At 45.9% G+C, this 23983-nt stretch overlaps 2 protein-coding genes across 9 annotated transcripts in view; both read right to left on the bottom strand.

The window, feature by feature from the left end:
* Positions 1–10453: 10453 nt before the first annotated feature.
* Tmem35b (transmembrane protein 35B) lies at positions 10454–19477 on the bottom strand. Of its 2 annotated transcripts, none has more exons than XM_021644803.2 (3): positions 19331–19477; positions 17725–17905; positions 10454–16939 (listed from the first exon to the last, which is right to left on the bottom strand). In XM_021644803.2, the coding sequence occupies exons 1-3, from the start codon at positions 19433–19435 to the stop codon at positions 16830–16832; spliced, it is 396 nt and encodes a 131-aa protein (XP_021500478.1). In that variant the 5' UTR covers positions 19436–19477; the 3' UTR covers positions 10454–16829. The 2 variants fall into 2 exon arrangements, with proteins under 2 accessions (XP_021500478.1, XP_060235502.1); XM_060379519.1 differs by lacking the exon at positions 17725–17905 and adding an exon at positions 17497–17639 and having other exon boundaries at positions 16780–16939.
* A 1918-nt stretch (positions 19478–21395) lies between these two features.
* The window catches only part of Zmym6 (zinc finger MYM-type containing 6), a 37523-nt gene continuing 34935 nt past the window's right edge, over positions 21396–23983 (bottom strand). For all 7 annotated transcript variants that reach the window (XM_060379521.1, XM_021644807.2, XM_060379520.1 and 4 more), the window contains one exon: positions 21396–23339. In XM_060379521.1, coding sequence (XP_060235504.1) covers positions 21511–23339 — 1829 coding nt within the window. In that variant the 3' untranslated portion in view covers positions 21396–21510. The remainder of the gene's footprint in view (positions 23340–23983) is intronic.

A 23983-nucleotide genomic window follows, 5' to 3' on the forward strand; every position in this document is an offset into this window, starting at 1 on the left:
GGGAAGAGGGACTGCCTCTGACATAATCTGATTGGCCTGCTCTTTGATCACCTCCCCCTGAGGGGGGAGCAGCCTTACCAGGCCACAGAAGAGGACAATGCAGCCACTTTTGACGAGAACTGATAGACTAAGATCAGAAAGGAGAGGAGAACCTCCCCTATCAGTGGACTTGGGGAGGGGCATGCATGCAGAAATGGGAAGGAGGGTGGGATCGGGAGGGGAGGAGGGAGAGGCTTATGGGGGGATATAAAATTAATAAAGTGTAATTAATAAAAAAATTAATTAAAAAAAAAGAAATACAGGATCTTACTCAGGGAGGCAGATTTCTGTGAGTTCGAGGCCAGCCTGATCTACAAAGCCAGTCCAGGACAGCCAAGGCTACACAGAGAAACCCTGTCTCAAGAAAAGAAAGGGAAAGAAAGAAAGAAAGAAAGAAAGAAAGAAAGAAAGAAAGAAAGGAAAAGAAAAGGAAATACAGCACCTTATATACAGTTTTCAGGGGAAGTGGGACACAATCAGCAGGAAGCTATCATACAATAGGATGAGGTCAGCAGGAAGCTGATGAAGCAATGTTGCACAAAGGGAGCACAGGGCATTTCAAGTGTGTCACAGAAGCACACAGCAGCCTCAGGACTGATACCCATGGCCCTTTCCCAGGAAAGCTAGAGAAATAGGATCTAAAATTGAAGCTCCCCTCCCCCCCAAGGTCCTGGCCCCAGGCCATTACTGAGGGAGCTTGTCAATCATGTTCCTGGATTTAGACAAGGAACTGCATTCATCAGGCCTCCAGAAAAGCCCTGGATCAGCCTGGCTCCCAGCAGTCCTCAATCCAAAGAGGATGCCGAATTCCACCTCCTAAGTGCTAACTATGAGCAGGCATCCCCATCCCAGGAAAGTTAGTTTATTCGGTTTTTTCTTTTTTCTTTCCCTCCCTCCCTTCCTATCTCCCTGTCTGCCTTCCTCCCTCCCTCCCTCTCTCCCTTCCTTCTTCCACTCTTCATACTGGCTGAGATCACACGAGGCAAGTGCTCTATCCCTATGCTTGCTAACCTCAAGTACAGAGGGCTGGGATAAATTACAGTAGACTTAATTCTGTTTATTGACTATTACCCTATTATAAAAGAGTTCTGCCAAACTTACATTCTCTGCAGTTCTCAGGTCATTTGATTTCCTTTCATGAATTCTAATTCTCTGTTGAATTTTTATTCATTTATCCATATTTTATCTGCTCATTTTAACGAATTATAGTCATTTAGAGTCACTTTCTTATTACTGCAATAACATCATCGTTGTTGGATCTATATGTATGTTGTCTATTTATTCCCACGTGTTCACATACCTAGAGACTCTGATCTCTGTCATATAGTACAAGTACTCATAGAATCAATTTTTAAAATCCATAAACACCTGTATATAAAAGACCTTTGGGGACTGGATGGGTCACTCACTTATAGGGCTTGCTCTCCAAGCATGAAAACCTGAATTCAGATCCCTAGCACCTACTTTTTTAAAAGTGCCAAGTGTAATGGCCTGTTCCTTTAATCCCAGTGCTGGGGAAGAGGAGGCAGGAGGATTACTTAGGCTTTCTGGCAGCCAATGAAACCAAGCAGTGAGTTCTAGATTATGTGAGGAGCCCTGTCTCAAAACACAAGATGGAGATAGTGACTTCTGGCCTCCACTTATACAGACACACTTGCATGCGCATGCACGCGCGCGCGCGCACACACACACACACACTCTTTCCCTTTCTTTCCACCTCCCTTTGTTTGATAGACAGGATGAGGGACGGGCTTCTTCAAGCTAAGTAGGGAGGACTGAAGCAGAGCTGCATACAGTTTGGGGACATCTGGTTGACCTCCAGTGCATTTCTGTTTTTAGGCTGCTGACTCTCTGGGCTTTTTACTGAGAACCCAGTGTTTTCCTGTCTCTGCAGATCTTCAGTTCTACTCTTTAGAGGATCTTTGGAGGATCTGAGTTTAACAATTAAGCTTTCCCCCTATCTCTCAGTTGACGGAAGCTTCAATGTGTCAGATATATTTGAGGAGAATGTCAGCTCTGTCTGTGCATCAGACTTCATTCTATTCTGTGTCTCTGAACATTTAAAGGTTTCAGAAGATCTCCATATGCTTTTTGTTATTGTTATTATTTTGATTTGCTTTACTTCCTTTTGCTTTCTTCCTTCATTTGAAACAGGGTCTCACGTAGCCCAGGTTGGCCTTGAACACTGTGCTAGAAGATGACCTCAAACTTCCGATCCTTCTACCTCCACCTCAGAAGCGCAAGGACTGCAGGCATGCAACTGGGAACAAGCCCAGGCCTTTCTGCAAGCTCTCTAACAACCGAATCCTCTCTTAATTTTTGGAAGCCCAGAAGCTTGAGAGACAGCTCTCCTGGCACACAAACAACAAAGAGACCCAGTCTCAAATGGAGAGGACAGTGGGAACCAACACTTGGCTTTCTCTTCTGACCTCTACTTGTACTTACTCACAAATATGCATTCATGGGTGAACCTGTGCAAATGCGCGCACCAAATTTTTTTTCGAAAGAATAGAACGCACAATCAGATTGATATTTCAGTAAAATATAAGGCAGTTAGAACAAAGGGAAAATGAGTGACAGTGACAAAGAGTAAAACTCATAAGTAGGCCCAGGCATGTTGGTACACATCTTTAATCCTAGCACTTGGAAGGCAGAGGCAGACAGATCTCTGTGAGTTCAAGGTCAGCCAGGATTGTGTAGTGAGCACCCAGCATAGAAGCCATAGCATCAAATCCTCTACCAACTGAATGACATCCCTAACCCTCAAACTAATTTCTGTAGAGACTATAGATTGAGGCATAATATTGATTAAAGCCAGAGTTGAACAATTTAGTAGTTAACTGTCATTTGCTGATACATATAAGATAGTTCATTGTTGAAATTTTAAAAAATGATCTGGACGTTTTGTATTAATATAAATGTGGCTCGAAGGAATGCTTAAAAAAAAGTCACATTATGAATGACGGTGACTTACGTGATGAAATTAAAATGCTATATTTTCTGTGATAATAATTTATCACATCTGGCCCACATACAATGCTTAAACGTAACATGTAAAATTAAAGTCAGTCATCTTTGACGACTTGTTGGCTTTCAGCCTGAAAATCACAGCTTTACCCATATTTCTCTAGTTTGTCATTACGAAGGTGTATTTGTCAAGGCAGGAATATGTAATGCATTTTAACTAATAACGCGTCGCCTTAATTTATAGCTTTTAAGTGCTTACCCATGAGGGTGCGAATCTCCACTGTACTGTCGCCAACACTGGGGACTAACCTGAGAGCGGCACCCAGCCCCAGGTGCATTCCGGAACCGGGCATCTGTCAAGAACTCCAGACAAAGAGGCCCGGCTTCGTGACGAAAGCCTGAGGGGACTGGGCGGTTGACACATACGCTACCCGGAGAACGGGAGAGCCAGCTAGGGTGAGCGCTAGGACTGACGGTTCTGGAAAAGAGGTCCCTGGAGCTGGAATGCAGTCCAAGGAGGTGGCCTTGGCGTCCGTGAAGGACAGTTGCAGCTGCAGGCCTGCAGGTTCAGGGTGGGAAACACTCCTGCTCCTCAGGCCGGGAAAGAGGGAGACGGGTGTCAGAGGTAAAGCATCAGCTGGAGCACACGGGGGGGGGGGGGTGCTCCAGCACCCACGATGCAGAGGTAAACAGACCTCTGCGGGCTCGAGGACAGCCTGTTCTACACGGGGAAGTTCCAGGGCAGCCAAGGCTACATAACAGAGAGACCCTGTCTCAAGAAAGGAAGAATGAGATGCGAGGAGAGAGCCTGGGGGCCTGATGTCAAAAGGAGCCGACCAGGCAGGCTTCCCTACAGAGGCCAGAGGAATAGGTGGGAGCTGGAGAGGAGAGGCTCTAGCTGCAGCAGGCAGGGCCACAGAGGGTCATGTGCCAGCAGGTGGCTGCAAAGAGCAAGAGTAGTGTTGGGGACTGGCAAGATGCCAGCGGGTTTAGTGCTTGTTTCACAGACCGGACAACTCGTTAGGGAATCCATGTAAATCCCGGAAAAGAGAGAACCAACTCCACAAAGTTGGCCTCGGACCGCCACATGCGTGCTATGGCATGTGTGCACCTGCTCTCACACATCATACACACACACACATTTTTATTATTATTATTTAAAGGAGGGATAGTGTTGGGCTGGGTTCAGACACTTGGGCTATGATTGAGCTGAAGGAGAGAGCAGGTCAGTAGACGAGAGGAGCCTCATTTGTTCTCTCTGAATGAACATGAGGACATGACCACTCCTAGGTTACGGCTCAGGAGGTTTTTTAAGGGTAGAGATAAGGAACAGAACAGCCAGAGGAAAGAGAAGCTCAGGGGTTGGAGAGATTTAGGTTAGGGCGCGGCGGGGTGAGGAGCGGTTGGGAGGAACCAGAACTATATAACAGGTACCTGCAATGCTGAGGGAGCCTGATAGCCAGCCAGCATTCACTTTGATATGTTTTTTGGTTTGGGTTTTTTTTTTTTTTTTGGGGGGGGGAGTGGGTGTCTCTGTGTAGCCATGACTGCCCTGGAACTCTGTAGACCAGGCTAGCTAGGAGAAGCTCAGAGTTCCTGCTGCCTCTGTCTGGGATTAAAGTGTGCTGGGATTAAAGGCTTTGCCATCAGGCCCCGATCTGCTTCGGTGTTAACTGCCCCTCAGTTAGCCATTTGTTACTTTGGGACCTAACGACCTCTGTGCTAAGAGCAACTTACCCCCACAGTGTCCACTCCCACAGCAGACTGCAGCCTGGGTGGGCAAAGGAAGGGGATGAAGATTCCTGGCTCTTCCAGCGAGCAGATCTAACCGGCAGCTACTAAAGACACGGGCAGACGAGTTTTCCCTGAATTCTGGGGGAAGGAGCGTCCAGCCTCAAATCAAATAACAACTTTTGACTCCCTTCTCCTCCTTCACCTGAAATAGGGTCTCAGGTCAAATTTTTGAAGGTTTGAAAGAAGCCGGGAAACTAAGTCCCGAAACACTGATAGTGCACTGGGGACCACAGTCTATCGGTCCACCGTCCTCTCTCAGGTATTGTCTCGAGGTATTCATACCATTTTTTTCTTTCCTGAGCTGACCCGGAGGGAGGAGGGGACCCATGTACACTGTAATTCTAGCCAGAGGATTTCTTTCCATTGTGTCTGACCTCCCAGAGGCAATTGACTCTCGAGTTCTTTTTCCTCCCCGGGTCAGACACAGAAGACTAAGTTGGACATTTCCCAATGGAAACTGACTACTTTGCTGGAGGAAATGTTACATCAAAAGTATGATAGTACAAGACCACAGGGATGGATGAGGCCAACGGGAATCATTTTTTATTCGGACAGAATTGAATTGAGCCTCAGGAGATTCAGCTGGCCCTGGTATGGATGCCAGGTCATTTCTCAAAGACCCAGCCTTGCGTAGCCTGTGGGGCTGAGCAATTCATCGAGGCATGAGCAAATGAATTCAGGGTGTTGGGAGCATCAGCTGTCTCTTGGCCTTGAGCTGAGATGCTGGGATGAGCCAGCTTGATTCCCAAGGAAGCGTCGAGAAGTAACAATAGTAAGAGGATCCAGTGCTACGCTTTGGGACTCTCATTTAATTCTTCCAACAAGCAAGACAGGCTAAGCTTCGGCTAACGTGAGGGCACAGGTGAGATCTTTCCTCTTCCCACTCCTGCTTCACCAGGTTCCAAAGAAATTAAGACATCCTCTAGAAAAAAAAAAAAAAAAAAGAATGAATGAATGAGTGAAGCTGGGCATAGTTGTGCTTGCCTTTAATCCTTTAATCCCAGCACTTGGGAGGCAGAGGAATGTGGATCTCTGGAAGTTCAAGGCCAGCCTGATAGACATTAGTGAGTTCCAGGATAGCCAGAGCTACATAGTGAGAACCTGTCTCAAAAAAACAAAAAAACAAAAAAAAAAAAAAAAAAAAAGAAAGGCAGAGAAGGAGGAGGAGGAAGAGAAAAGAAGAAGAAGAAGAAGAAGAGGAGGAGGAGGAGGAGGAGGAGGAGAAGGAAGAAGAAGAAGAAGAAGAAGAAGAAGAAGAAGAAGAAGAAGAAGAAGAGAGAGCTTGTTAAGACCCAGGTTTGATTCCCAGCACCCATATGGCAATTCACAATCATCTGTAACCCTAGGTCCTGGGGATCCAAGGGCTTTGTGGGTACCAGGCATGCACATGTTGCACATACATACATACATACATACATACAGGCAAAACACTTATATATAGAAAGCAAAAAAAAAAAAAAATCTTAACAAATAAAAAAAGGGAAAAAGAAAGAGAGCTAGCTAGATTTTAACCTGTAAGCTGAAATAAACTCTTTGCTCCCTAAATTCCTTTTGGTCACAGCATTTGTCACAGCAGTAGAAAGTAAACTAGAACAGCCCTGTCTTGAAAGTTTGCTGCCCAGTGTGGCGATATTGGGAGGTTTGTATCTGTGATGTCTCTCAAGGGCTCATGTATTAAAGATGAGGGCTCTCTTGTAGTGCCCTTGGGAACTGACGAAAACCTTAGGAGGGGGAGACAAATAGGAGGTTTATGATATTGGGGATCCCTTCAAAGAAGATTGAACGGTTCCTCTCCATCCCCTCTCTTGAGCTGTGCATATGGGAAAGGTTCCTCCCAGCTATCCATTTCCTGCCAGAGACCTACCCATCATTACATGCTGCCTTGCATAGACCCAAAAGCATCGGGCCCACCAAGCCATGGACCAAAATCTCCAAACTATGAGCCAAAATAAACCTTTCCCTCTGCAAGCATTTTCATACAGTAAAGGGAAGCTGACTCATGCAGAAGGTGATGAAACCTTTAAGAAATGGGGTCTGAGCTGGGCAAAGTGGCACACGCCTGTAATCCCAGCACTCTTGAGAGGCAGAGGCAGGTGGATATCTATGAGTTCAAGGCCTGGTCTGGTCTACAAAGTGAGTCCAGGACAGCCAGGGCTACACAGAGAAACCCTGTCATGAAAAAAAACAACAACAACAAAGTAGGGTCTGATATATTGGAGTCATGCAGGAGGAGCAGCAAAACAGCCCTAGGGCTCATGGAATGCAGCCCACCACTTAGCACAACCACGAGTTTGTCTTGGAGCAGCCTGACCCCAATGATTACATGTCCTGAGGACTTCATGCTGTTCTAGAGCTCTGCTTGTTGCCCTTGTGGTCACCACATCCCTCATAACACATGAACTGTGTAATTCTGAGGAGACTTCCTGCCACTCACTGGCCAGTATCACTGGCACTCACACTAATAATGCCTGATCTCTTTCAGGCATGGTTGCTGGAGCAGATTAATGATTCAACCACCACCCTTGAAAGGAACCTGAAGATGTAGATTGCTAGCAAGACCACTACCCTTAGAAAGAATTTGGAAAAACAGATTGTTTAGCAAGGTTAGGTAAAGATTTTTTTTTTTTTTTTTTTTTTTTTTTTGCTAGTGGCTTTGATGCAGAAAATCTTAGAGAACAGTCGGGAGTTCAGAAAAGTACACTCTTTTTTTTTTTTTTTTTAAATGATTTTTTGAGACAGTTTCTCTGTGTACCCTGGGCTGTCTTGGAGTCACTTTACAGACCAGGCTGGCCTCAAACTCACAGAGATCCACCTTCCTCTGCCTTCCTGAGTGCTGGAATCACGGGCGTGCGCCACCGCACCCAGTCAGAAAGCACACTCTTGATAGCGAAGCTTGGGACTCTGTAAGGTTTGCAGCCCAGAGTACCTCCGGCTGAAGTGACACTCTCAGGCTGGGCCAGCGGCTGAGACCATTAATTTCCTTATACTTGTTTTTGCTCTCAGCTTCCAGACATGATTTAATAAAAATTATTGAATAGATGTACACCTTAAAATTTAAAGTAGAAATGGCTGATTGTTTTTACATAAAAGTTTAGATGTGTGATTTTTTTTTTATAAAGATTTTTATAAGATTCCTTTTTAAGATAATTGATTCTTTCCTTGGAACTGGAGCCTGCAGCCTGCCGGTAAAGAAAAGCGGCTGAGAAATCACCTTTCTTGCTCATACTTTGTTAACCTATAGCAAGTTGCTTAGTTACAAATGTCGGGTTCTTGGGAATAATTTGTTTTCGATATTTGTTTTTCACCCATAATACGTAAAACATTTGATCGTGTGAGAGCATTGGGGAATATGTTTTCCTTATGTATACTCAGTATAACTATTCACTTAAAGAAACATAGAACATAGCCACATTGTGATTTTGTACTGCTTGGAAGAACTTGCTGGAATAGATAAGCTGTGGGAGAAATAATAAATGTGGTTGGAATTCACTCTTCAGGGTTTGTGTGTATGTGTAAGATTGGTTTGGAACTCTTCAGAGTCCATTTCCATCCACCAATATGTGTATGTATGTATGTATGTATGTATGTATGTATGTATGTGTGTGTGACGTTAAGAAGAAGCTTGTAGGAACTTACCTGCTGGAGTCTGTCTTAATTCATCAAGCGTGTGTGTGTGTGTGTGTGTGTGTGGTCTTTTTCTCCCCTTCTTTCCTTTCCTTTTTAGATGCTTACCACCATCAGTGGAAGCCCATGCTAAGAGCTTGTCACCTAGCCTAAGCTCTAGTCCACGCTTGCCACCACCAGTGGAAGCCCGCCCACACCGAGCTACCGGCATCTGGCCTGCCACCGGCAATTCAGTTCTGGCCCCTCAGCTTGCCGCTATCAGGGGAAGCCACGGTCGGTCACCATCAGTTCCAGCCTGGGAAGCTGCCCTCAAAGAAAGTCTGCAGGGTGATCAGCTAGCCCACCTCAGTTTCCCCTGCTGAAGCTGGTCTTTGATACTGAATGGCAGTCTTTAAGTTATTGGTAATGTGCCCTTGAAGGGGAGAACAAGACCCTGATGTCTGTCTTCCTTTTTCCGTTCGGCCTCATGGCCATAAGGTGAGTGGTTTTCGTCTGTCATATTCCTCCGTGATATGCTGCCTGGCCACAGCCCTAAGTGCTAGGGGCCAAATCAGTCATAGGACAAAGCTTTAAAAGCATAAGTCAAAATTAATGTTTCTCCTTATGAGTTGATTAATTCGGACACTTGAGATTTTCGCTGGTTTCCTCTTGTTTTGTTTGTTGTCCTACGATGGAACCTAAGGCCTTGTGCATCCTAGGCAAGTGTGCTTTCTGACGAAGTTTCCTCTCCAGCCCCAGGCACCTGATGTAGTAACAGAAAGTTAACACAGCACTGACGAAAGTACAGACTGAAGAAAGCAGGTGACGTCACCCAGTACCGGTGCGCGTCCACACTCTCACTAAAGCAAGGACGGTCGCATACTGTTGGGTGGGGGTGTGACTGTGAGTGCATTTTTTTCGAGACGGTCTAGTGATGTTGGTAAGCAATTCAATTGCACACACATACTCTGTGGCACAGCAATTTCCCTGCCAGAAATTCAGTCTAAGTCTATAAATTTACAAATATGCAGAGGTTCCTGAGCAAGGACATTCACTGCAGCATTGCTTAGAACAGTAAAATAACAGGAACAAACGTCCATCCAAAGGGGCCAATTGAGTAAAAGGACAACGTGTAACAAAACAAACAAACAAACAAACAAAAACGAGCTCTGCGTGTGCAGATACGGTGAGTTGCACCAGATAAACTGAACAGTACAGAAGAGTCTCGCGATACTACCCCGTTTGTAGCTTTCTCATAACAATTGCTCCCGTGCATTTGACTGAAACGACAAACATCTGGAATGATGCGCACACGAGCATGAACCACAAACCCTGGCTACTGCTGGGGAACCTTTACTTTGTATTTTTACATTTTTCTCTGTTGCTTTGAATTTACTTTCACGAACATTTGTTACTTTTAAAACACAAAGAAACAAGTTAAATAAGAAATAGGGGATCAACGAGAGGGTCATTTATCAAAAGGGGAAGAAGGAATTTCCCCAGTTTATCACGAGAAGGCAAACTCAGAGGAAGGGCCTGGGGGGTGGTAGGGAGTTGGGGAGGGGCTGATTGCCTGACTTTGTCAACTGTGGGCTGGCTGCCAGAAGCAAGCGGCTGCTAAGCTAGAACTTCTTGGGACTTAAAGGGCTCAGCTGCAGGACTTCTAGAAACACACCAAACAGCAGCGTAGTCTCCTTCCCCACCAAGAGCAGATGGCTCCGTTGTCCGAGCACTGAGGAGGGAGCGCATTATAGCCAGAGCTGCTGGCCAGGATCGGCACCCTGAGAAAGTCTCTGGTCAGCTGAGGCCTGACATGGAGGAGGTGATAGCAGGGTCACAGGTACAGTCCTAACTCTGGCTCAGGAATGCAGGAGAGAAAGACAAGCTTGTAGAATCCCAGAATGCTTGAGGAGAGGTTACTAAACACCAGGCTATCTGAGTCCTAAGTTTTAAAATTAATGGTTTTACCCAGATTTCATTCACTCTTCTGAAACTTAGTTCTTCCTGTATGCAAGACACAGTATGATACACAGGAAATAATACACTGAAGCAAGATAAACAAAGGATTTATTAGGTTGAATTCAATTAAAATACAGTTGTCAATATCCAATGTTTGTGAGTCCACAAAAATGGTAATTCCTTGTGGTTTGATGTGAATATATTCTGACAAGAGAGAAAGGAAATCTATTACTCAGTTAATGACTTAATTACAGTTATGAGAAAGAACAATGAAGAAGCAATGAAATTGGATCCAGTTTTGTGCATCCGTGCATGCACATGAATGTTGGTAGTCAAGAAAGGTTTCCCTTTAAAAGTTAATTCTGGACCAGTTGGTAGTGGCAAATGCCTTTTGTTTGTTTGTTTTGTTTTTCAAGTCAGAGTTTCTCTGTGTAGCCTTCACTGTCCTAGACTCACTTTGTAGACCAGGCTGGCCTTTAACTCACAGAGATCCTCCTGTCTCTGCTGGGATTACAGAGATGTGCCACCACACCCTGCTGGCAAATGTATTTAATAGCAGCAGGTGGGAGGCAGAAAGCACAAGATTCTCTGAGTTTGAGGCCAGCATGGTTTACAGAGCGAGCTCCAGGACAGCCAGGGAAAAACAGAGAAACTGTTTCAGAAAAACAAACAAACAAACAAACAAACAAAAAGAGTAGTTCAGAGGAACCTTGGAAAAGGAGATATCTTTTAATGAAGAAGATAGATTATTTCAGACCAACTCAGGGGCAAAAGTCCTGGAAGGGTAGGAATCCAGCACTTTCCAGAGACTATCTCAGGAAATGAGATGCAGAGGTACAGGGCAGGAAAAGAGGTCCCTAGAGAAGCAGGAGCCAGATCAAGCAGGGCCCTCTAGGCCACATTAAAGATTTTATCCCAGGAGGTATCAAAGCCAACTGGCACACCACTTATACCCCAATGCTGGTAAAGCTCCAGGGACCATGCAGGACTCAATGTTTCATTCCCTTGAGTTCTGTGTGTGTGTGTGTGTCAGGGTTTCTGTCCTACACTTACTTTGTAGACCAGGCTAGCCTTGAACTCTCAGAGAGCCGCCTGCCTCTGTCTCCCAGAGTGCTAGGATTACAGGTGTTCGTGCCTCCCCTTCAGTGCTTGCTTTTTGGTTTTGTTGGGGATTCTGTTTGTTGTTGCATTACATGTATCGTGTGTGTGTATGTGTGTGTGTGTGTGTGCGCGTGCAGGCACACGTGTACAAATCACCACGCTCCTGTGGAGTTTAGAGAACAGCTTAAAGCAGTTCGTTCTCTCATCCCACCATGAAGGTTCAAACTGAAGCGTCATGCTTGGCAGCAAGTGCTTTCACTTACTGAGCTATCTCATCAGCCCTCAAGTTGACATTGTTAATGGTAGGGGTCCTCTTCCTCCCCCAATTTTTGTCTTGGTTTTCGGTTTAGGTTTGTTATTGTGGTTTTTTGGTTTTTTGTTTGCTTGTTTGTTTGCTTGCTTGCTTGCTTGTTTTGTGTTTGGTTTTGGGTTTTTTGTGGTTGGTTTTGGTTTTTTCAAGACAAGGTTTTCTGTGTAGCCCAAGCTGTTCTGGAACTCTGTAGACCAGGCTGGCCTTGAATTTACAAAGATCCACCTGCTTCTGCCTCACAAATACTGGGATTAAAGGTGTGGGCCACCATCACCAGGCCCACAGGTCCTTTCACACTGTAGACTCTGGACAAGTCTCCTGCCTCTGCCTCCTAAGTACTGGGATTTTAAACTTTTACCATGACACCAGGCTTTTATTCTTGTTTGTACCCAACATTCACAGCCACACAACTACACTGATAGTTAGGGAATCACTGAAGAGTTGACATTTAAGCAGGGAATGGTGGTGCGCATACCTTTAACCCCAGCACTTGGGAGGCAGAGGCAGGTGGATCTCTGTGATTTCAAGACCAGTCTGCCTTACATAGTGAGTTCCAGGAAAGCCAAGGCTATGTAGACAGACTCTGTCTCCAAAAGCTAAAATAGCAACAACAAAACAAACAAAACAAAAACAAAGAATCGGAATCCAAGTCCTTCTGAAGTGCTTCTTCTACACTGGATCCTAGCAGGATGATGATGGCAGGCAGTAAGTCAGAGCTTTCCTAGCTTGGAGACTAAGGAGGTAGAGGTGGCCCAGGTCTCTCTCCCATCAGTAGCACCACAAAGCAATAGTGTAAATGTTGTTTTTATTTCCTCAGATGGGATGGGATGAGAGCCATACGAAAGCTTTATGAATATATTGCTTGGGCTGGGCCCAGAGTGTTTCTATTTAACTATCCCTAGGCCTGGGCCTGGAACCTTCTATCATACATACAACATAATCTTCTGCAAGCCCATACCTTTAAGGCTACAGCTTCTAGCCTTCATCTGCTAACCTAGGCCTAGATTGCTTTCAGCCTCCCGAGACTTACTGCTGAATAAACTTACGCTTTCTAGTTCTTTCTGAACTCTGCCTGGCTGGTTCAGCTCAGCTGTTCTGGCTCAAAACTCCTCTCCACGCTGACTGATTCGAACTGGCTTCTCTCAGCTTCTCACTGAATTGCTCTGCCTGGGGAAACTGCCCCTGAGCTCTGGGAAATGAGCTGCACAAACTCAAATGCACATCTGAACTGCACTGTACTCTGGAACTCTGTCTCCACAAACTCTCTGCTTGCTCTGTCTTTATCTGTCTCTCTTTTTCTCTGCTCTACTCTTAACACTAGCTTTTCCTTCCTGTCTGTGCTGTGAAAGGCTGGCATATCCTATCTCATTCTGTCAAAACTTTCTCTGATTTCACTGTCTGCCCCTCAATTAGATGTCATTGTTTGGGATTAAAGGCTGTACTAAATTCCAGCCGAAGGGATTAAAGGTATGTCGTGTCTATGTTCCAGCCAGAGGGATTCTATTCAGAAGAATTAAAGGTCTGGACTAAGGGTATGCCTGTATTCCAGCTGGATCACACTGACCTAGGTCTTTGGATGTGGTCCCTTGCCAGAGCAGCCATGTTACTGGATTAAAATTCCTCTACACAGTAGATTGACAGTAGCCAGGCTGAGCGTGTGCAGGATGTCCACTGAGGAGCCGAGCAGCACAGGCTGGTGAGCTTTGCAGGTACACTGCCAGTGAGAACCAGTTCATCCCTGGGCCAGCTGCCAACACCCATTCCCCTAAACGGAGGGAGAGGTCACAGGAAACCTAGCCACCAAGAGACTTCCCATCACACCCATCCCCACCTCAGTCCCTTTCCTCTGTCCCGGCAAGGAGGGAACTCTGGAGGCAAGGCAGTCCATAAGAGTCCCCACCTAGCCGGGCCTGATGGCACATACCTGTAATACTAGCACTCAGGAGGCAGAGGCAGGCGGATCTCTGTGAGTTTGAGGCCAGCCTGGTCTACAAAGCAAGTCTAGGACAGCCAAGGCTACACAGAGAAACCAGGTCTCAACCCTCTTCCCCCACCCCCACTCCCAAAAAAAAAGTTCCCACCTGCTGCTGGGGACATGGAGGAGAGGGTGTATTACAGAGTTCTTGGTGACAAGCTGTGGGAAAATGAAAAAAAGGCAAGAGTCCCACAGAACATGGATATTTCCCACCTGATGACTGACTGGCAGGATGGAGGTCCCTCATAGACTACAGGTCAGACATGTAGGGGCACAGCTATGTGATGTAAGACCACATTGTGGCCAGGTAGTGGTGGCACATGCCTTTAATCCCAGACAAACCTGGGAGACAAAGGCAGGAGGATCTCCGAGTTCAAGGCCGGCCTGGTCTTCAGAGTGAGTTCCAGGCCAGCCAGGGATAGACAGAGAAACCCTGTCCTGAGAAATAGAAGAAGGAAGAGGAGCAGGAGTAAGAAGAAGAAAGGCAGAAGCAGCAGCAGCAGCAGCAGCAGCAGCAGCAGCAGCAGCAGCAGCAGCAAGGGCACAGGCCTGGGAATCTGGCCACACACGGTTTATTTGCCATGAAGCCCTGAGCTAATTTCTCAGCCTCACTGAGTCTGTCTCTGCTGCTGTAAAATGGAGGCTTAACTACCCTGTGGGGATATTTGATGAGAGAACAAGTAAAACTCTGAATCTTGGCTGACACTGGGAAGAGGCTTCCTAAATCAGCCTCAGTCCCCTCTAGGCCGTACACAGATGAACACCTGCACCCACACACGCACTGCACACAAATACCCTGGTGGAGTCTCACCTTCTCCCGAAGGGGCAGAAGTGCATAAGCCAGTGTCTTCTTCATGTTTTTGACACTTCCATATACTCTCAGTTCCCAACTTCAGTCTCTTCTAGCACTGGAATCTGAATTTCTGCCTTTGAGCTTCCCGGGCACCTGTTTTTCCTAGGGCAAAGTCAGCTAGAGCTACCTTGGCTCTAGCTCCTAGAAGTCCCACCCTAAACCTCTCGCTCTGCTACCACCAGATTCTCTGGACGTTCTGGTCGCTAGCGCCTGCTCTATGTAGGTATGTAGGTCCTGGGTGAAACGGGTCATCAGGCTTGGTGGGAACTGCCCTTCTCCAGAGCCATCTTCTCAGCCCCCTCTATTTTTAGGGAGGTGGGTTGGAGAGAGGATTGTAGACCAGGGTGGCCTTAAACTCAGAGAGATCCACCTGCCTGAGTGCTGGGATTAAAGCCATGTGCCACCACTCCCCCGCCCGTCAGCCCCCTCCTAATGTAACAGTCATGTAATTTATGAACTATCTATCCATCGCTCTCTCTCTCTCTACCTTTGCTGCAGGTGGAGAACATCATTGTGCTTCCGGACACAAGATCCACCAAGAATTATCAGTCTGAGATTCATGCCAGTGAGGGCATGGTGGGAACTGCCATTCCGTATTGAACGTGAGCTAGACTAACACAACCCTCACCTGTGTGTTCCCCAAAGCTGATATTCCTAGACCCAAAGCACCTTACAGGCAGGTAGCTAAAAACAGGTGCACAGTTAACCTTCCAACTGGCCCTAGTGCAGGCCTGTGACCCCAACTACTGGAGGGGCTGAGGCAGGAGAACTCAGGTGCAAGTCTTGTTTAAGCTACAAAGTTCAAGGCCAGCCTAGGCAACTCAGCGAGCCCTCTTCTCAGAAGAGACAACTAGGGGTAAGGCTCAGGAGTGCCCTGCTTGCCTATCCTATGTGATGCTGAGGGTTAAGGCTCCAGAACTGCAAAACTCAAATCCTTTTTCCTCACTATCTTCCCTCATGGAAGAATGATCACTTTCCGAAAGGACTCCAGCAGACTCAGGCAAAGATGGTCTGGGAACGTGACACTGGGTGCCCTAATATTTTTCCCATGAGCATTCATCCCGTTTCTCCCCGCCTCCCCCCTGACAACCAGGTTTAGAGAGTGTTGAGCCCCCGGGTATCACCAGGAGTTGGCTGTCCCCCACCTCCACCGAGGTGTTATGGGACACTGCGCCGAGTGTCACGCCTCATCACTTTAGCAGGTGCTCTGCCAGTGTAAGAGAGAAATGGCAAGAAATCTCTCACGGGACCCAGGTGAGCACGAGCAGGAATCAGACACTTACACCCCACAGCGTGAACTTGTGAAGTTTAAAGCAGACTTCAATGTGCATGCTTTTTGAAAAAGCACCCTTTCTTCTGGGGAAAGGAAATATGCAGGTGTTTTACTGTGAGCTTTACACACACACACACACACGCACGCAAACACACACGGGGGTGGAGGAAACATGGACAGAGGAAGTAGAGTAAGTACAACACATCCTTTAAAAATATTTATAAGTTTTGCTTTCATATATATGTATATATATATATTCACGTTGTATTAGTTGATATAGATGTACCTTATGCATGGCTGGTGCTCCAAGAGGCCAGAAGAGGGCACCAGATCCTCTGAAACGGGAGTTAGAGGCAGTTGGGAGCTGCCATGGTGCTGGGAACTGAACCCTGGCCTTCTGCAAAAGCAGCAAGCGCTCCTAGTACCTCAGCCAACTTTTCCTCCTTAGCTCCATGCGTTCCTAAAATAGAGTACTTAAAGCCGTTAACATTGATAAAGCAAAAAGACGGCAATGTTAAAGAATACTGGATCTTAACAAGAGGCAATAAAGGGGGCTATACTCATTTTATTAAAAAAATAAATAAAACACTAAGCATCTGCATGCATCATAGAGCAAGTCAAGAGGTGCAGTCAACACCAAAGCACTGAAATGGTTGCTTGTGTGATATTAGAATTGGAAGTGGTTTTGGTTTCTTTTCTGCTTGTTTCCTGTTTCCGCATGGCATGAAGAATGTTAATGCCCCCTTCAAAACCGGGCAACGTGGCTATTAGGGGAGATGGAGGCTTGGACACAGTCTCTCTTTTACACTGAATGACTTGCGGGCCTGACAAAGTGATAGACACCGCGCTGCAACTTCTCCTGCTGTGGTAACTGTATGGCAGGAAGACTCAGATCCCAGGGTTCCCCAGTGCACCGGGAATCTTCTTGCTAGGACATCTGACCACTTTTTTCAGTTCAAGCTAAGAAGTGGCAGGTATCCAGCAGCACCAGAAGCCCCAAACAGACAACAGCTGGGATGTATGTGCTCAGCGACTCTTGCAGAACCACCAAAGTGAAGACGGCCCCTAGAACGAAAAGGAAGTGCACCCAGGAAATCCAAAACTCAGGGGTTCCAGCCCAGGCTGGCCCTCCCACTAAACATCCCTCCACACACTTCCAGGACGCAGGAAAGGATTAAAAGCCTTTTGAACTAAGTTAGCCCTGGAGTTGGGGACAGTCGAGGTGGGAAGATGGGGATGTGAAAACTAGCTTCCCCTAGCTTCTTTCTTGATAATCTTAAATCTACTGGAAGATTCAAAATGGGGCCCACAGGCTTGAGGTGCAAGTGTGGTAATGAACTGGAAATGGGGAAAGCTTTAGAAATGGAAAGAATGTCACACTGGCCAGGGGCTGTAAAACAGCATCAGGGTGTCGAGCCTTTGAAGCAGCAGCTGTCCTGTCTGTACGCTAGCACTTCTTGCTGGCCCAACTTCTGAGAAAGTGTCTTCTAGAGAAATTCTCTGCCTCTCTGTCAGGGGACTCCAACTTTCCTGCTGCTGCTCCCACACCTGCGAGATACACCATACATTAAGTGGAAGCTGCTGCTCCACTCTCCAGGAGTAGAAGCTCAAGGTTATATTACCTGCTCACACTGGAACTCTGTATGGCCACAGAAATAATGGGGAAAGCATGTTGCAGTATTCCAATGGCCAGGACCCAATCCAGGACATTCCAAAAACACCTAGTCTCAAGATTATGGAAGCTATGGCAGAGCAGGAAGTGTTCCTAGTCCCAGAGAAAAGAGGGCAGCAGTAAGGAATAAGAGCTGGATTTTTCCATCATCCCCAGGAGACCCCATTTGCCCCCTTACCCATCATGAGCAGGATCAAGAGCAGGTTACTGATCGCCCGTAGCACAGGTGGACCCCCGACCAGCAGCAACCCAGCCAGCAGTTCTAGCCAGCCCACAGCTCTTTGGTAGTTTATAGGATCTGGCTGGTAGCCGAACAACTTCAGTGGAAACACCTCAGCAAACTGCTCGAACAAGGCTTTCTACGAGTGACAGGGAATGCCTGTCAGCAGTGTTTCTCAAAGATGCAGTGCCTGGAGGCACGAACTCCCTTAACAAGAAGAGGCCAGATCCAAGCTTAAGAACACAGTGAGGAGGGGGCCACCCTACGTGGCTGACCTTTGGAGTTAGAAGCAGTCAGTCACTCCCCAAGTGAAAGGGGCTGACAGATGTAAAGATGGCTCTATCTCCTAGACCTTTCCACAGATGATAACCCTGCCTCAAATCTCAGGAGAAGGGAACACAGCTTGGGCCTTCCCGTCTAGAGCCTGGGAAGGGCCACAGATTCTTTGTGCCAGGCCTAGTTTCTCGTCATGCTGAAGATTTAGAGAGGAGAGACGGAAAGGCTCCTTAAAGAATAGTTTCCACCTTCCATCTCCTATTCGGTTCTGATCCCGCTGTGGCAGGCACAAGGGACAGCTGAGGGGGTCTGAAGGAATGCATCTTAGCCACACACACCCTTCTACGCTCAGGGCTGTTTCCTACTGTCTGATAGCAATCTTGCCTCTCCTACTCTGCCCTCCAAAGAGGAAACTCCACCAGGTGTCCAGTCTTCTGACAATATAACATTATGTCGTCATCTATATTGCTACAGAACTGAATTCAGCCCACAGCTGAATTTAAAAAAAAAAAAAAAATCACGAGTTTTACACTTATGATTTTCTGTTGGGCTACAGTGACAGCTATCCTGGAGAATTACGTGTCTACAGACAGGACACAGCTGCAGAGTTTAAGCTGTCTGGCTTTTACCATATCTGCCCCAAAGAACTGACCACCTTAGGTTAGGAAAAAAAAAAAAAAAAAAAGGAGTATATGCAGTTTTGGGAGGAGGCAACAAGGGTCTTTCACAGTCCCTGGCCTCTCTGAGGGCTTGTAGTACTGATGGCCCTTCAAGGGATAAGGAACTAGTAGGGGACCTCTAGGCTCCCTTATGCTCTGTGGAGTCTAGGTTAGCTTAGTCTACGTTAGGCCTTGCTTGACTAGCTGTCATCTTTTGGCAAATTACATTTTACCCTCAACGCTCATTTCCAGGTTTAAAAAAAGAGATATCTAAGGTGGTGCAAGACGTTTCCCGGGACTCTGGAGGGAGAGGCAGGTGGATCTCTGCAAATTCGAGGCCAGCCTGTCTGCATAGTGAGTTCCTGGCCAGTCTCAAATAAAAAATAAATATACAATTCTGCCTCCCCAACCTCCCCAACTGGAGCAGTGGGTGGTGGGTGTGGGATGCGGAGGCGTGCTAGCTCACTTTCCCACTTCGTCTTCCAGGGCCTCCATCATTTCTCCAGGGCCTGGAGACAGCATGCTCGGCCCCTCCCACCTGGAGAAGATGTAGAAAAGTTGAGGGAAGGCCCAGGCGCCTTGGTGCCCGAAAACCGAGCACAGGCCGTCCTTCCCTGGGCGCAGCTCACCATCTGTTGTGACACGGGGGCTGACACCTGCAGGAGCTTGGCAGCGCCGGTGAGCGCGAAGAAGACGCCGAGCAGGGACCGCAGCGCGCAGAGAAAGAGCGCCATGGCAGCGCCAGCCTTCCTGGACTCTCCTTCCTCCCTCCCTGCCCGGAAGACCACAGTTGCCCCACCCACCCGCCCTGCTACTCCTAACTTCCAGACCCGCCGCAGGAGGCCCCCGACACGCCCACTGAGGGCCAACCCCCTCCAGGTCCGCCCACTGAAGTCTCACACTTTGGACGGAAGCAAACATGCGAGGGATAGGGAAGGGATCTGGTCACGTGACCCGGCCGTCAGCGCCCAGAATCTGACACCATCCAGCCCCTCTGGGTTTACACCTCCAAGGAAGTTGCGCACTGGCCTTCATAAAGTTACTTGTAAATCAGTGAACCATACAATTAATGCGCAGTGAAGCAGTAACCAGTACCTAGAAGTTACTTGTCCACCTATGCCTAAAATACCTGCTCTTCCCATCACCCAGCTGAAAGAAAAATGAGGAAGATGTTTAAAGTTCACTTACTTGCCAGCACCGGCAGAAAACAAGGTGCCAAATTTGGCCAGTTGCTGAGTTCTTAGTTTTAAACACATCAAAAAAGAAAATAATAATAAATAAAAATCCTAAAAATAATTTAAAAATGTCCAAGGAATTTCCACACTTGAAAATTACAAAAATTACTCTCAGTGTACAACGGTAACTGTTCACCAGACCTGTGTTCGTATACCATCTACGGCTGAACCACAGAATACTACCTGACCTTCTAGGAAAGATGGCTACAGCCAAGCATGATGGCACACACCTGCAATCCCAACACTAGAAGGGATGAGGCCTGAGGGCTGTCCATGACAGGCAGCCTGGACTACACAGCAAGAACCCACACTAGGGTCAGTGAGGGCTATACTGCAAAGCCCAGTCTCCAATCCAAAAAAAAAAAAAAAGAAAAAGAAAAGAAACTGAAACAAAAACAAAAAATTCCCAAGCCCTGGTCTAGAGGTCCAAGGAAACCCAAAATGATGTCTCTACCTACCTGTGGCCCATCCTTGCTGCTGGCCACCTGGCTGGATCTGCTTTCCGTCTACAAATAACTTTCTGAGCGCTGGTACCTGACGGGTGACTAAAACTTGTCTCTAAAGTGCACCCACCAACTTGGTCATAGAGGAGGTCACTGGTTTCTGGCCTTACTCAACTCTGTTTTGTGCCCCTCTAGCTCTATTTTGCCACTTTTCTTCCTGAGTCACTTTCTCCTGTAATTACCTTGAACTCTAAGACAGAAACGACCCATAAAACACAATGTACAGTGAAGGACCAAAACTAGCCCCAAGCAACAGGGGACTTGGCAGCATGGATCACGCCTTAAGTGAGGGCAATTGCCATTTCGGTGAGGCTGCACCAGGAGCAGTTACCTCACAGAACCCAGACTGCTCCCCCAAGGCGATGGCAGTGGGAATTCCTCCAGAATCATTTGCAGAACCAGAGCTGAAAGAAGGATCCATCAGACCACTGACCTTACCACGACGCAGCCCTGGGCATACTCCAACCCTCTATCGTTACCTTTTCCTATGACAGTTCAAAGTCCCTGTTAGTCCCTTCCAGACTAAGGTGGCGCTGTGCTGAACACCTTTAATCCCAGCAGTCAGGAAGCAGAGACAACCTGATCTCTCTCGAGTTTGAGGCTAAACTGGTCTACATGATGAGCTCCAGGACAGCCAGGGCTCTATAGAAAGACCCCGTCTCAACAAAACCAAACAATTTGTTGAGGTGAGGTCACTGAATCCTATTCTGTTCTTCCTAACCTGGTTATGCTGACCCAACCTCTCTCTGCCCTTCACCGCTGCTCACCTCTCACTGGTGTACTGGGACAAGTGGGTTGGTCTGGTCTCCTGGGGAACTCCCTAGGCAAGACATTTCCTCTGAAACTCCAGGAACAATCACCAATATAAAGGCTTCATTTTCTCCCTTCTGTTATTAAAATTATATATAATTATGCTTAAGTCCCATAATTCTTAAGTCCCTGTACAACAAAGGAAAAAATATTAAAACATTTAATCACTGAAAATACAAATACATTAGCAAACTGTATTTTAGGATACTTATACAAAATTTAACACAAAATTAAGGACTCTGATGATAAGCAATATGGATACTACTCTTTCTCCTTTACTAACTTTTCTATCCTCGGTGCTAATGAGGTAACTGCAAGTCTTAGGGCGGGACCAAAACTCAGCAGGTTCCTTTGTTTTGATGCAGTCAAGGCTGAAAAGGTGGCATCCCACAGCCAGACGGTTGCAAACTGCAGTAAGAGTCTCAGTGCCTTTTCATGAAGCTCTGGGTAACTTGTCTTCACGTTTACCCAGAACTGGGTTACAGACATTGACTTATACGCCGACTGTAATCTTCTATCTGAAGATAATGCTGCTAGCTTTTCTTCTTCAGAGTCAGTGAGGCTGTTATTCTGGTTACTGGCAAAGGGATTGACGATCCACAGATTTCCTGAACGCAAGTCCTTTTCTGGTGGGTAACAGTCATGGAATAGCTGAGAAAGTCCTTCCAGGTGCTCTAAAACAACGCAAGTGATGTTTTTCACACTCACATCTGGGGAGTCTAGGAACTCAGAAAGTAAAGGGAACATATCATAATCACCCTCTTGTGTGCGCTTCAACCATGTTTTTAGCTTTTTCTTAAATATTTCAACTTTATTATACAAATTGAAAAAAGTAGTCATGGTTCCTTGGAGACCTGAATTTAATGTATTTATAAGTGAAAATATATCTGCTAAATAGGCAAGCTTTGCAACCCACTCCTCATCACGGAGATACCTGGCCAACTCCGAATGCTTCTGATTTAAAAATATTTCAATTTCATGTCTCAGTTCAAACAATCTTGTTAAAATCCTCCCTCTTGACAACCAGCATACTTCAGCATTAAGTGGTAAACTCATGTGCTCAGACCCCGCCTCTTCACACAAAACTGTCAACATGCGTGAATCTGAGGCGCTGCTCTTTACAAAGCTTAAAATCTGTGCTGACTGCAAAAGCATTTCGTGTAAACATGGAGATAGCTTTTTGTCTGCTAAGCGTTCACGGTGAATAAGACAGTGTGTAAATGTCACAGTATTCTTGGTAATTTCTTGAATTTTTGACCTTAAACGAGAACACCTGTCAGTCATGCTTGCAGCCCCATCAGTGCAGAAACCAACACAATGGTTCCAATTCAGAGATCTACTCTCAAAATATTTATTTATTAGTTCGAACACCTCAAGATCTGTGCTTGGAGAAGACATGTCAGTGCAAAATAGTAATTCTTCTTTCACATCACCATAGTCATAATCGATGAATCGAACATAGCAGAGGAGAAGGGGGACATCTGAGGTCTCTGATGACTCGTCTACCTGCAGGGCAAACCACTTGGACTCTCTGACCTTCTGAACCAGCTGGTCTTCAATGTCTGCAGACAGTTTATTGATCCTGCACCCAATCGTGTTATTAGAAAGAGGGATGGTTTTCATTTTGTCTCCAGCACTTGAACCCAAAACTTCTGAACACATTTCTACTAAATATGGTTTAATTAATTCTTCAGCAATTGAGAATGGCTTCTTCCTGGCAGCAATTTGAAAAGCAATTAAATAAGAAGCTTTCACAAGTGACTCTTCAACTAGTAAACAATTTTTTAAAGAACTGTTTTGACATTCCATTTCAAATGATTTTTCCTCAAAAAAGTCTACTGGCTTCTTTTCCAATTCTGAATGTTTTGCTTTCAAATGGTTAGAAAGGCTTACTGGCATCACACTTTCACTTGGTAAGATCTCTCCACAAATGACACACTGCAGTCTTGGCGAACTTTCCTTTGATCCAGAACAGATAATAAAACCAAATTTTATATATTCTGCATCATAAGTCTGGAAAAAGCCTATTCTCTTTTTTTTTGCAGGTGGAGAATCAGGTTCTTCATTTTTCCCATTTGGCAGAGGTAAATCTGAAGGAAATACTGGAGTCAGTGTTATGATATGAACATGTATAATATAGTATCAACAGATGTGTTATGAAAAACTGGACAAAGATCATTAGCACAGCTTAACTCAACGTTGCCTATAAAGCTTAAAATCTAGAAGTTGAAAACAACATTTAGGGGCTACAGTACAGCTCAGAGGTAGAGCACTTTACCTGGAATATAGGAATTCTACACACTTTGGGCAAAGCTGGCTATTAAAACAACTGAAAACATAAGTATGGGATTAAGGCATTACCACTGATTGGGGAAATGCTTTACAGCTTTTCCATGTAAGAGTTCATACAATTTTCTATCACCAACACTCCAGATCTACCTTTTTAGTAACTGATAATTAAATAATTAAAAGCAGAGTCTAAAAAAGAGAAAGAGAAGAACTAAGGCTCAATCAGTAATGCTTTTAAGCAAATATGAATGTCAGTAATTATAATTACCTATACACCTTGAAAGAGCAATGTACACATGTATGAAATGTTAAACTCTAAATGCCATACTCTCTGTGCATATTAATTTAAAGTATATAATCCAGGAATTACTATTTCACACTCAAGAAATTACTGTCTTTATTCTTTTATTAAAAAAAGAACAAAGCAAAAAGCAAACCTTATACA

Source organism: Meriones unguiculatus, chromosome 3 (genome assembly GCF_030254825.1).
Source record: "Meriones unguiculatus strain TT.TT164.6M chromosome 3, Bangor_MerUng_6.1, whole genome shotgun sequence".
NCBI lineage: Eukaryota > Metazoa > Chordata > Mammalia > Rodentia > Muridae > Meriones > Meriones unguiculatus.